Source organism: Alosa pseudoharengus, unplaced genomic scaffold (genome assembly GCF_046254945.1).
Source record: "Alosa pseudoharengus isolate Yale_2024_CS ecotype anadromous, Long Island Sound unplaced genomic scaffold, YU_APseudo_1.1 YU_APseudo_1.1_scf_19, whole genome shotgun sequence".
Lineage (NCBI taxonomy): Eukaryota > Metazoa > Chordata > Actinopteri > Clupeiformes > Clupeidae > Alosa > Alosa pseudoharengus.
The window spans coordinates 11,054,424-11,067,720 of record NW_027468657.1 but is presented as its reverse complement, the minus strand read 5'-3'; the positions used below and the strand labels follow the sequence as shown (position 1 = coordinate 11,067,720).

The following is a 13,297-nucleotide window of genomic DNA, read 5'->3' as shown; positions in this document are numbered from 1 at the left end:
CCCGGGTTCAGACCACTATCACTTTCGCTTCAAAATTGAAAAATAACATTCGAGGTTGTGTCGTAGATCTGAGCGTGTGGTGGTGGTCAGGGGGACAAGGGGGGGTTTTATTGTACCAGTATGGCCCACCGGCAGGTGACCGCTGGGCAGTGCTGAAAAGAACCTGTGAATACTTCAACAGGGTCAACTTGGACGTGCGCTTAATGCAATTTGTTTTTGTTGAACACAGTCATCTGCACAAGACATCTTAAACCAGTGTTTCCCAAACTTTTTTTCTGGGGACCCACTTTTTAAAAATGACAGACCATCGCGACCCATTTCACTTCAAATCTACCCTGCAACCACCAATATTGTTTTAGGCCACAGGTTCTCCAACCATACATTGCTATAGCCTAGGATCTAGATAGATAGATCCTGCTTTGAACACGGTTGTGTTCAAAGCACCATCAGCGTGAAAAGTTGGAAATGACTACTGAAAAGATTGGGGAAATTCTCGCATGTTACTGAATTCGTCAGTAGTAAGCTGTTCCTGTATTTCTAAAAAAATGTTGTAAGACAAATGGGTCCATAACACTGTGGACGTCAATTCCGATGTAAACAGCAAATAACTCAAGTCGTTATATTGTATTGTTGTATTATATTATATAGTCGTTATATCAGAAGTTCAGAACAAGAGGCTTTTGCGCAATAGCCGGAAGAATGCGCCTTTACTTTGGAGTTAGCGAGGTAGAAAACGAGAGGAATAGTGTTTAAAATGTCAATTTAAACTGTAGCCTAATATAATGCACTGTTGTGAATTTTAAATCAGAAATAAGAATGTGAGGAGGTTGCTAACTTTAAAGATTGCATCTACAATCGAAACTATCTAAATACAAATTGAATGGCCTTATGTCCGGTCTATGGATGTCTGCTTTAGTTGACAGCATGGTCACTAGATTTTAATCGGTAAAGTTGAGGAGCTGGTATCTGTTAATGTTCGTGCATATAGGCGGATTCATGTCGTGCATCTTGCAATTGCGAGGTACCTGGCAGGCGCCCCACAGAACGGTTTCATTTTGAGAGGTAGATATCCATGCTCTGGAACCCCCTCTGCGATGCGTTCGTCCCCCATTTTCATGCGCCAGTTTCATGAGCTTTTATGACAAAACCGTGACTGTGGTAGTTTAACAAACTACATCCTAATAGAAAACGGTTAGCTTTCCTGGTATCAAATGACAAATGGTATCAGTTAGGCCTATAACACAACATAAATTGTGCTGGCGACCCAAATAAAATCTCCTGCGACCCACCTGTGGGTCGCGACCCAGACTTTGGGAAACACTGTCTTAAACAACACATCTTAAAGACCTGCACACTGAACCTGAGAGCCAGAATAGTGGACTGTTGTCACTTTCACAATTTGCTTTTTTTTCACCCATGCCGTCAACAGTGCTGATATACAGATCTTAAGATTGTCTTAAGATAAGGCTTTGTGTGTAAATGAAAACACCTGCTTGAAACACCCCAAAATTGATTCAGTACCCTTATAACGGTCATGAAGGACAACCGTTTCCTTAACGCATCATTTGCTTAAAAGAAAGAAGATAAAACAAAAAAAAAACTGTACATGCTAAATATCAACTAAGTGAGTTTGAATTGTCTGGCATCAGTGGTTCCTTTGAATACATCATGCGTATTCAGTCGATATAAAATTCACATCATATGCACAGACACATTCCCTACCTTTGTAAGGAGCGTTTTTGTGCCTAGTTACATTTCATCCTTAAAACATGTCAAAAAGTGTTGGGTCCCCTCCTAATAATGGTAACCCAGTGTTTCCTCTATGTTGATTTGGTAGTGGCGGCCCGCCACGGTTTAATTTTTCTTCCCCCACGGTATCAGAAATGGGACAGACGCACAATAGTCGCAGTTGCCTTTTAAATGATCCTGCCGACATTATGCACCCCCCGTTGGCAGCCGCTAACATTGCAATTTAACAACAAGCAGAACTATTCAGAGGTTTGGGGCTGTCCAGTTTACCTCCACATAGTGTGTGGATGTGCTTATTGTCCAAACGTTTGCTTTCTTCTGAGTGACTCACTATTAAACAACACCTCCACCAAAAAAGTCACCGCGGTGGGTCCGTTTTAATAAGACAACGTTCAACTTGTCAGTTCTGACAGCTCACGTCCTGATATCAAACATCTGTAAACATTAAAACGATAAGTGAGTCACTAATATAATACAAATTGGAAATGGTCTATAGATGTAGTAATAGATGTAATGATGTTAAAATAAATAGTTGTGTTGTATGACACGGAAAAGTTTATTTTTTAATAATTTGGGCTACACAGACGCACAAAGGCAGCACGACCTAAACGTTTGTTACCCTTGTTGCTAAATGTGAAAATTAGCAAAAAGAAGTGCAACCATTTTTTTTACTTTTCTTACGAATTAGGCTACAGAATGCTTAGCCTAGGCCAGGGGTGGGCAAACTGCGGCCCGCCGAGCATTTCATTTGGTTATCAGGCTGCTCGCTATTTTTTTCCTGCGATAGAGACGACGTTGGTTAGCCTTACTGCAAACTGCTTTTCACTCTCCTTAGAGAACGTTCGCAATGTCAATGTCAAAACATCATGTTAAATCGAGATAACATCATGTTAAACTAAGTTAACTCCTTTGCAGCAGATCTAACGTGAACATTATGTGATCCATTTAATTGGGAAAGCGCCTGCACTCACGAGAGGGAGAGAGCCGCAGGTTCCAGCTGGCTTGTCATTGTTGATAATTGATATATCCTTCTTATAAGAAACTTTTAAAAGGAAATCATGAAGGCAACAGTAGTTCCCACTACTGACCATTTAAAAACTGTGAGAGGGCCCAGCCGTAGGTACAGCACTAGCCATAGCGGAGCAGGCAGAAGATCATTGAGAAATAAACGTGAATTAAAGCGACAGTGCACAATTTACACATTTGTTAAACTGCATAAAATCAGCAGTATTTTTAAGCAATTCATATTTTAAAAGAAATACTTTTCATACTAAATTATAGGCTATAAAAAAAAATATTTTATATTTTTTTATGTATGTGTCGTGTGGGGGGGGGGGGGGGGGTTATTGTGGGGCCTGCCCCCACTGCTTAAAAAAATCCTAGAGGAAACACTGGGTAACCTATTTGTGTTTAAACCACCAATGGAACAAACACATAAAATATAAATGTATTTTCTCATTCTGTCAAGTGGCATCTTGAGAACCCTACATATGGACCTCATTAAAGCAGTTCCAAAGCCAGCGTTACTGGCAAGGTCATCAGTTTAACTATTATGTTTACATACTGTATACAAATGAAAGCTGGCCCTAACTGTGTCTGCTGTAATCAATTCATGGCTTTTTTCAGCTTTTCACAAAAACTCCGATCCAGATCTAAGCCAATGCCTGTGTGTGTGTGTGTGTGTGTGTGTGTGTGTGTGTGTGTGTGTGTGTGTGTCCTTACCTTAATCTTGGTATCAACACTAAGCAGAGTGAAGAGGGTGTTCATGTCGATGAGCGCCTGTCGTGTCTCCCTGTACACCGTACCCAGGAAGTTCAGAGGCAGGGACAGCTGGAAGAGCAGGCCGTTCACCATCACCAGATCTCCCACAGTCATGGTCCCTGTGAAACACACACACACACACACACATCAATTATCTTACAAGAGTGAGAGGGGTTCCATAGCATCAATTATCAATTCAATTATCAAATAATCTTTTGTACACAGTGTCAAATGCTCCTTAAACACCTTCACTAGAAATGTATGCCATCTCTAAAGAATGCATGAAATAAAATAAGAATCACTAGCAAATTTTTGCCATCTCTAAAGAACTCTAAAAAAAAAAAAAACACCTCTAAAATAACGTTACAGCGCAAAACCTAGCATCTACAGACAGCTCCTCAGGGCAGAAACATATCCAGCAGACACACACACTGCACAAACCCAATGGGCCTGTGTATCCCCCCTCAGAGCCTGAGAACCTCTAAGCATTACAAACATGCTGGTCTCAGGAGCTTCCTCATCGTAAACACTCAGTTCTCAGTGTTCCTTCAGAAGTTGTGCTAATGCACACAACATTGTGTGTTTTCCTTATGTAAGTGCAAAAGCACAGATTCCCACAGTGTCAGAGTCCCAGGACCCTCCAACTTAAATTCAAGACTTTGACCTATTCAATACTACTTCAAATTAAATGTAATACCAACTTCACTTTTTCAGGCTAACATTACAAATGCAAGCCTAGTCTATCCTATTGTATTTGATAAAGTTGATTTGAAATGACCCAGTTAGTTTGATTAACCCTTAGAACCCGATTGACGCAAAGTGCGTCAAAAAACACACCCTTTCTTCTCTGTTACATTGCTCCGGAATGGTTCATTGCAGCGAGATGAAATCTTTATTGCACGACAGAGCAGAAGTGGGGCTTTCCAACGAGACTACACACTTGTCTGTACGATCAAGTATGAAAATAAAAAAAAAATCATGAAATTAAATCAAATTGCATCATATTTACAGTCTATACTTCTCTGCGTTCACCTGCACACACATTACTCTAGTTTGAATTACTCGCGAACCCGTGATCGCATCGATATGGCAAGTATATCAGATGAAAGAGGGGGCACAGGGCTATCCATTGGTACCATGTTTATCGATCCTTCTGGCTTATAAAACCAGACGAAGTGACTGCAAAATAATAACAGTCATGTACACAAACCAACGCTGCACACTCATTACTCTGGTTTGAATTACTCGCGGACCCGTGATCGCATAGATATGCCACGCATGTCAGATGAAAGAGGAGACTGAGCTATCATTTGATACCAAGTACATCCTTCTGGGTTATAAAACAGACGAAGTGACAGCAAAATAATAACTTCATATAGCTGGACTTACCCCACGTTTTTGTCTGTTCTTGTGGCAAAGCATGTTTATAATCCAATGCTATCATGTGTTTCTCTATGGCAAAGCATGTTCATATTCCGGTTTTGTGATCCTAGCAAATTCCTGCATGGCATCCAATTCAAGGCTCACATTGCATCCCAATTTGTTCAACAAATAAACACCTTTTTTGCCTTTACTTTGTTCATGGCAATGCAGTAAAGAGTTGAGAATTATTATGACTGCATACACACAGGCACGCAGGCTAACATGCAACCTCGGGTCAAGTCAGGTCAGATCAGTTCGTGTCACAGATATGGAGCGCAGAAAGGTCATTTTTCATCACTAAATAAAAAATGGCATTTATTTCCGTAAATCACACAGCAAATATTTCTGTAAATTGCTCAGCCCCAGAGTATCCCTCCAACATGGCAATTATATTGCCCGATTCAGGACAGTCTGCCCTACACACACATGAAATGCATGTAGAGCTGTGAGCTTGCTGTGGTGAGATACATGTCGAAATATAAGCATTTTTATAATACACTTTTTATATTTTAATTCTTTAAAAATCAAAATAAAATCAATGCTAGTATTAATACATGAAATGATGGCAGATCTGAATAGCCTAAACTCTCCTGAAAAAAACAATATATAATATATGTGTGTGGCACTTACAATGACCAGAATAAATCCTTATGAATAAAGGTAGTGAAAATGCCCTAAAAACAGCTTAGGGTTCTAAGGGTTAACTAACCATGTTGTGAGAACAGTGTTCATATTACATGTTAAACTGTTCCCTGTAGGATGAACATGACATCATGATAATCATTATTGCTTTCGTCTTGGAATGACACATGCCAGCTTAGAGCAATTCATGTTTTATTCACATTAGCTTTTAATATACTGATAAAGTTCCCTGTTGAATTTGCTCCACCTAAATTTTTCATTCATGTGTTCTTCATCACAGAAACTCATTGAAGCCTATACAGCTCACCACAGTAGCCCATGTCTATTTTTTCATATGCAAAAACGGCAACATAAGATTAGGGGTCTAATATTGATAACGTCCACAACATTAGAATGAAACATGCTGCTACATTGCTACGCTAATTTATGCGCTTGCACACACTTTCACTTTAATAGAGTGAATGACTGAGGGATGAAAGTTCCAAAAAGCGAATAAAAGCGATAGTTTGTTTATTTTCTGAAGAGACGCATATTTTCCCCTTGAGATCTACAATATCATGCAGTATCATGAAATTAATTGATGTTACGGTATCCATTAAATCCAGGGGTGTAGTAGTAAAATAAGAGGTGGGTAAACTATGAATTCTGTGATCTCGGTGCGCCATGCGGTATCAGATTTTTAAAAAAGGCATTCAGAACATGTTCGATGGTGGAAGTTATTGTCCAATGTTTATAACAAAACCAGTCGTATTAAATGGTTCCTAGAGTGTCGAAGAGTGTACACATTGTGAATGTGGATAATACAGTGTGATATTTGAAAGTTAAAAGTAGCAACTGGTGAATAAACTCTTTTGAGAGGTGGATAAACTCTAATACTGTAAAAGGTAGATAAACTCTATTTCTGAAATTTCAGAGGTGGATAAACTGAGTTTACTTGCGTTTAGCCTCCACTACAGCCCTGATTAAATCTACCAAAGGAAAAAATAAGACATTGTGAATGAAATTCAAGACTTTGTAGACAAAATTCAATACTTTTAAGGCCTTAATTTGACAATATTAAATTGAAGACTTTTTCAATACTTTTAAGACCCCAAGGGTACCTTGGTCAGTCCATTCTGCTGGCATAATTGAGAGCTGCCGACAGAGAGACAAGGACCTGATAACATCAAGGCCGTGGGCTTCAGCAACTACTATTCAAAACGTGTACTCCAACGTGCACGCCAAGGACGAGGAGAAAGTACATTGCGCTGAATGAGCAAGAAAAAGCTGCCTTCTAGGGACGTGTTCGGTGTTAAATCTTTGTCATTTAATGCTTTCATATGCTGTTAGTTATTATTGTAGTTTTCTTGAAATACGTTTGACAAAAAGCTGCCGTCTGCTCCTGTGGCCTGACGGGTACCACAGTGCCCTGACCACTCCAAGGTCAGCCGTTTGAAAAGCGAGTACGCACACTGATGATGGCAATGGATATTTACACTGCACTGTGAGTCACACTGAATACAAAGGACCAGGCAAATGAATACATCCTAAGAAAAACAACATTCTTGCTAAAGGAACAATATGCCATCATTTGTCACCTTTGAGGTGTGTCAGTGTAGGCAACACGTTTTTGTATAGTCTGTAAGCTTATTGGTGGTGGTGTATGGGCATGTGCAGAGCCAATAATAACACGGACATTCCCACTAACTAATAACTATGTGAATATGGATTGTCTGGCATCAGTGGTTCCTTTAAATACATCAAATGTATTCAGTCGATATAAAATTCACATCATATGCACAGACACATTCTCTTCCTTTGTAAGGTATTTCTTTCACTAATCCTGTCAAAAAGTGTTTTTTTCCAGGTTCCTGCCTAGTAGAAGTAGTCTACAGCAAATGTGTTTTTAAAGCAACACCACAGAGTTTTTTGTACCTTATAAGAATGTTTCCAAAACTGTTTCAGTGGTTCATCAACTTGTAACAGGGTGAACGCCACTTCTGCATTCGCTTCACGGCTCTCTATCGGCTATAACCGCACTATGCAAGTTTGCCAGATCGGGTAGCGGATCTGTAGTTCGATGGAATGAGACATAAGAAACTACAAATTTGACTTGCATCTGATGTCGCAATACATCGTACTTTCATAAATGCAACATATTCTACCTTGTCTGTGGACATTGTTATTTGCAAAGCCGGTGCTGGATAAATAAATAGCATGCGTGCAACAGAGGAAAAGTTCTTTGGTGTTGTTTTAAGGAATCCTTTGACTGAACAAAAACATAAATGTACTCGTTTTGTCAGGTGGCATTCTAAGAATCAGTAAACTGCTACTATAGCAATCTGCAACGCAATCAGAGTGATCAATTAATTTTAATTAATTAAAACATAAACAAACAAACAAACATATGTAAACCACAACTCTTTAATGAGAAATGACAAAGACAGGCTGTGGCCTCCTACCTGCCATGATGCCCTTGCTGGCCAGCACCATGATGGCGGTGAGGCCCATGGTGAAGATGGCGCTTTGGCCGAAGTTGAGCATGGCCAGGGTGGACGTGGTCTTGAGCGAGGAGGACTCGTACACCTTCAGGAAGTTGTCGTACCTCTCGGCCTCGTACTTCTCGTTGTTGAAGTACTGTTAGGGGGGGAAAAAAAGAAAGAGGTTTTGAAAAGTCGGTTCTAAAATAGAAAGGAAGGAAGACATCTTGGGTAGAGGGAGCTGCTGGGTTAAAAGCTTTGAGGCTTTGAGGTGCACGCAAGTGTGTGTGTGTGTGAGTGTGAGTGTGAGTGTGTGTGTGTGCGTGTGCGTAAGTATGTTGAGAAGTGAATGCCACTCATTTTTGGAAAGTGTTAGAGTGACCTTTCTGGGGTGGATTCAAGAAAAGCTCACATCGAGGCTGAGCCACAACAGAGGCAAGCCAAAGGGACAAAAGGTGGATAAAACATCAATAATGGCGAGCTCAGCAGCAAGCGCGAGAACCAACTAAGCTCCCTCTCGCAATCTCATGTCTGGGACGGAGCAGACAAAGTCAGGGCCAGGAACAGGAAGCAATGCCTGAGATGGAGTCAGTGAGAGAAAGTGGGAGATATTGAAAACGGAAGAAAGATGGAAAGCAAAAATGTTGGGGCTAAATAACAACTATGTGAGTATGAACTGTCCGGCATCAGTGGTTCCTTTAAATACATCATGCGTATTCAGACGATATAAACTTCACATCACATGCACAGACACATACTTGACTTTTGTAATTAGGGTGTATTTTTACACCTTGTACAACAAGGGCTAATTAATACAAGATTGGTAGATCTTCATAGTTTGTAATTTAGCAATCACAAAAACATTGTTGGCAGTTGCTTTGTAGACAACGCAGACAACACAGGTGGCTTCCCGCTTTCCCGTTAAGATTCCTCCTCGGTTGTGAGAGGTCCTGCTGAAAGACCTCTGAGGTAGGCGTAGGAACTAGGGAATTGTCCCGGTGTTTGTTTTTCTTTTGTATCAGTGTTTTGTTTTGTTTGTTTGTCATTAGTGTCTTAACATAACCTGCCGGTAGCCTAAAAAAAAAAACTAAAGGAAAAAACCCTCTTTTGGATACAATCTGCTGCATTTGTCCGTCATTCAACCAATCCACCTGCTCGGGCACACTCCGTTACAATGATATATATAGTATAAGTATATATACTTTTTTGATCCCGTAAAGGGAAATTTGGTCTCTGCATTTATGAATTAGTGAAACACACACAGCACACAGTGAACACACAGTGAGGTGAAGCACACACTAACCCGGAGCAGTGAGCTGGCTGCTACAGTGGCTCCCGGGGAGCAGTGAGGGGTTAGGTGCCTTGCTCAAGGGCACTTCAGCCGTGCCTACTGGTCGGGGTTCAAACCGGCAACCCTCCGGTTACAAGTCCGAAGTGCTAACCAGTAGGCCACGGCTTCCCCCTCTATTTAGCTATTTGGATATGGGGAGCAGTGAGGGGTTAGGTGCCTTGCTCAAGGGCACTTCAGCTGTGGATGTGGGCATGGGAGAGCAGTGCTCAACCACTTCCCCCGCCCACATTTTTCCTACTGGTCAGGGATCGAACAGGCAACCCTCCAGTTACAAGCCCGAAGCCCTAACCAGTAGGCCACGGCTGCCCCCTTAATGGAGGACAGTAGTAAGCAAAACTACTTTCATATTGTCCGTTTTATGTTACCACGGTAGTTTGTCTATACATCTATAAGTCTATATGCCCCTTCCCTAATGTACGCACAAGGAGAAACAAGGAAAGAATGAGTCGAAGTCGAAGTCGAAGTCGAAGAAGAAGAAGAAGAAGAAGAAGAAGAAGAAGAAGAAGAAGAAGAAGAAGAAGAAGAAGAAGAAGAAGAAGAAGAAGAAGAAGAAGAAGAAGAAGAAGAAGAAGAAGAAGAAGAAGAAGAAGAAGAAGAAGAAGAAGAAGAAGAAGAAGAAGAAGAAGAAGAAGAAGAAGAAGAAGAAGAAGAAGAAGAAGAAGAAGAAGAAGAAGAAGAAGAAGAAGAAGAAGAAGAAGAAGAAGAAGAAGAAGAAGAAGAAGAAGAAGAAGAAGAAGAAGAAGAAGAAGAAGAAGAAGAAGAAGAAGAAGAAGAAGAAGAAGAAGAAGAGCAGTTGAATCACAGCTTAATTAACTTATTTTCTCCAGACATGGAAAAACATCCACTGAAGTGGCGCTACATCATGCTTCAGCAAAAGTCTCCATCTTATCAAGGCCACTGCAGAGAGACTTCCCGCTACAGCTCCTGGCCAGGCGGGGGGGGGGGGGGGGGGGGGGGGGGGGCGGGGTGCAAATGAGAATGCCACCGCCTCAAAAGAACGACAGAGATAGAAAGAAAGAAAGAAAGAAAGAAAGGCAGAGTGAAAGAAAATTGCAGCAGCTTATCGGTGTGCTATGATAATGCCAGCCAGCATTCTGTTTAAAGCCCTGTTTTCCCTTTACATATATCCCACCTCATTAGCTGCCCTGACTTAGGAATCCCCATTTGTTGTGGCAGGGATCAAATACCCACAAACACACACTTACACACACACACACACACACACACACACACACACACACTCACTCTAACACGCTATCCTAACCCCCAACTGTAACTTCACCAGCAACTGCATATTTTATTCATGGGACCCACACAGACAACCAAACTTATCAGGCAACGTGGGCCAATTAGGCATGATGTGCGCACAAGATGAAATGTGTGTGAAGGTGGTGGCTGCCACAACAAGGAACGAGAACGAGAGAGAGAGAGGGACAGGGAGGGAGAGAGAGAGAGGGACAGGGAGGGAGAGAGAGAGAGAGAGGGAGGGAGAGAGCGGTGTGTCATAAACGACCACTGATGAGTGCCAGGAATTACACATTTACCGATTAACATCTAGGATAAAAGACAAGGGAACACAGGAACATTCAGAGAGAGGGGGGGGGGTGGAGGAGGGGTGCACAGACAGAGTGAAGGAACAGAGAGAGAGAGAGAGAGAGAAGAACTAAGGAGAGACAGGGATGGGGACTGACTACAAGAGGGATGCAATGACAAGAGAAAGGGAAAGAGAAAAGGAGTGAGTGAGGGAGAGAAACAGGAGGTAGAGGGAGAGAGAGGGGGAGGGGAGGGGAGGGTGGTGGAGGAGAGAGAGAGAGAGAGACAGACAGAACAATCAGGTTGTATGGGAGCTTGTGTGAAAGTGGAACGGATTTTGAGTGGGTGGAGACCTAATTATGCATGCACCCTATCTTACAGTGATACTAAATTCAGCTGCACTGACACCGATGACACACACACACACACACACACACAAAGAATATATCTGGGCTGAAGAAACAAATAAACGAGGGGGAGGATAGAAAAAAAAAGAAAAAAAAAAATGGGAAGCAACGGAAGGAGAAAATAGGTTGAGTGCTAAGACGCTGGAGAGGAGCAGGCGGGTGAGTGTGAGGCAAGGACATCCATCCAAATTACCGCTGCTTAAGGGGCCAAGAACAAGAGGCCACACAAAGGGAGGAGGCTCAGCCCCTCGGTCCGTGCGGAGGACACCGAGAAAATGGCTCCATCTTTGATAAAGCTGTGTAAATGCGACCCACTGATTCAGCCTCAATTCATTCTCAATTACGGGCCTATTGCAGTGAAGAGTCAGAGAGGAGACTGAGGGGGAGAGAGGGAAGGAGGGAGAGAGAGAGGGAGGGAGAAAGAGAGATGGAGGGAGGGAGATGAGACAAAGGAAAATGCAGAGGAAGGGACTGGAAGAGAGAGATAGAGCAACCCACGTCCTCCCTTCACTTTCTTTGAAAGGCAATTAAAAGTGACATTAGTGCGGAGTAGATGTGTGTGAGAGAGTGTGTGTGTGTGTGTGTGTGTGTGTGTAACAAGAAGGTATGACAGTAAAATAAGATATGTGAAAGGGAGAGAGAGAGAGGGCTCACCTTGACTGTCTCATAGTTGAGCAGTGAGTCGATGGCGGCGTTGCCAGCCTCGTTGTCAGCCTTGTTCATCTCGATCCTGAAGCGCGTCCTGAAGAAAAAACATTGACATCACTACCTGTTGGGAAACTAAACTGCCAATAATCTATTGGCTTTCATCATCAAACATGTGGAGAAATAGTCAGTGCTACACTGACCCAACATGGAATTTAAGTAAAAATACACATTGCTAGCACTTTACAAGGGACATTAATGCTTTGACCCACATTCATAACTTTGTGAGGACAATACTAATCTTTAATGCAGCCGTTTCATGTAGCTGCATAGAGGTAAGAGAATCTCAACACCACTGGAAGTTTGACGGCCTTTACCTCCACTGTGTAACAGCAACAGTGAACGCTGTGTATGCAGAAAGCGTGCCCAGGGTCACCGCAGCAAACTCTGCTCCGCACTTGTAATACTGCAACGGAAAGAAGGGCAAACACTCTCTTTATCACAACAGGGAGCCCACACAAGTACACAAGACAGAACTACAAACTCTTAAAGGTGCAGTGTGCCATTCTGTTTCAATAAGTTGTTTTTGTCCAATTCTGCTCCTGAGTGCCCTCTGGATGTCAGCTGAGCGTGTGCACTACAGAGGAAATACTCTGCTGTTCGTACGCAGCGGTGGCGCCGAAACCCAACATGACAGGGCTCGACAGTAACATTAGCAATCAAATTGGCAATCAAAGCAGCATGAGAAAGCTGCAAATCGATTGGTCGAGGCACGTGTGGAGGCGGGCGCTAACTAGTGTCGTCTTTATTTTAGTGCACAAACAGAGAAAACTGAGAATAACAGGCCGTTAATAATGGGGCAACCATTCTTTTCTCTTTCGCAACCAAAACCTCATGCCTGGTTGGCCAGCTGGCAACCACTTTGAAAAGCTAATGTTGAGCCCTGGTCTCGGACCAAGTTATAATCAATTACAGCCAATCAACATGCTGCTACAGAAAAATGGAGGGGGGGGTTCAATTAGCTGTGTAGCTCAAATATCAAATATCAACAACCTTGTGGCCATTTTGGAGGTTTCTTTAATGCCTTTTTAGAGCCAGAGCTAATAATAAATTGCCCAAGCGCTCGACTACCACTAAGTTATGCATCTTTTCCCCTCTTCTCGGCCATTTCGGACTTAAGTGTTGCAAATGGGGGGGAAAGTATGAGAGTAATTCCAGCTAATGTTTTCGCTGCTGGAGCGCGGACCGTAGTCGAGCCTCGTTAGGGCCGCTGACATAATGACCTAGAGCGTGTTAATTACACACAGCACTGGTGGAGGGGAGAGAGG

General features: G+C 42.3%; 1 protein-coding gene and 2 non-coding genes across 3 annotated transcripts in view; all 3 read right to left on the bottom strand.

Annotated features, from left to right (window-relative positions):
• The window catches only part of abcb7 (ATP-binding cassette, sub-family B (MDR/TAP), member 7), a 48,482-nt gene that overhangs the window by 8,512 nt on the left and 26,673 nt on the right, over window positions 1-13,297 (bottom strand). The window contains exons 7-10 of the mRNA XM_076291695.1: window positions 12,347-12,435; window positions 11,979-12,066; window positions 8,016-8,190; window positions 3,472-3,629 (exon numbers count right to left, since the gene is read on the bottom strand). Of these exons, the coding sequence (XP_076147810.1) occupies window positions 3,472-3,629; window positions 8,016-8,190; window positions 11,979-12,066; window positions 12,347-12,435 (510 nt within the window). The remainder of the gene's footprint in view (window positions 1-3,471; window positions 3,630-8,015; window positions 8,191-11,978; window positions 12,067-12,346; window positions 12,436-13,297) is intronic.
• On the bottom strand, window positions 1,641-1,707 carry LOC143133342 (small nucleolar RNA SNORD42). Its single transcript, XR_012988504.1, has one exon. It is a non-coding gene; the product is annotated as a small nucleolar RNA SNORD42 (small nucleolar RNA).
• LOC143133343 (small nucleolar RNA SNORD42) lies at window positions 7,288-7,354 on the bottom strand. Its single transcript, XR_012988505.1, has one exon. It is a non-coding gene; the product is annotated as a small nucleolar RNA SNORD42 (small nucleolar RNA).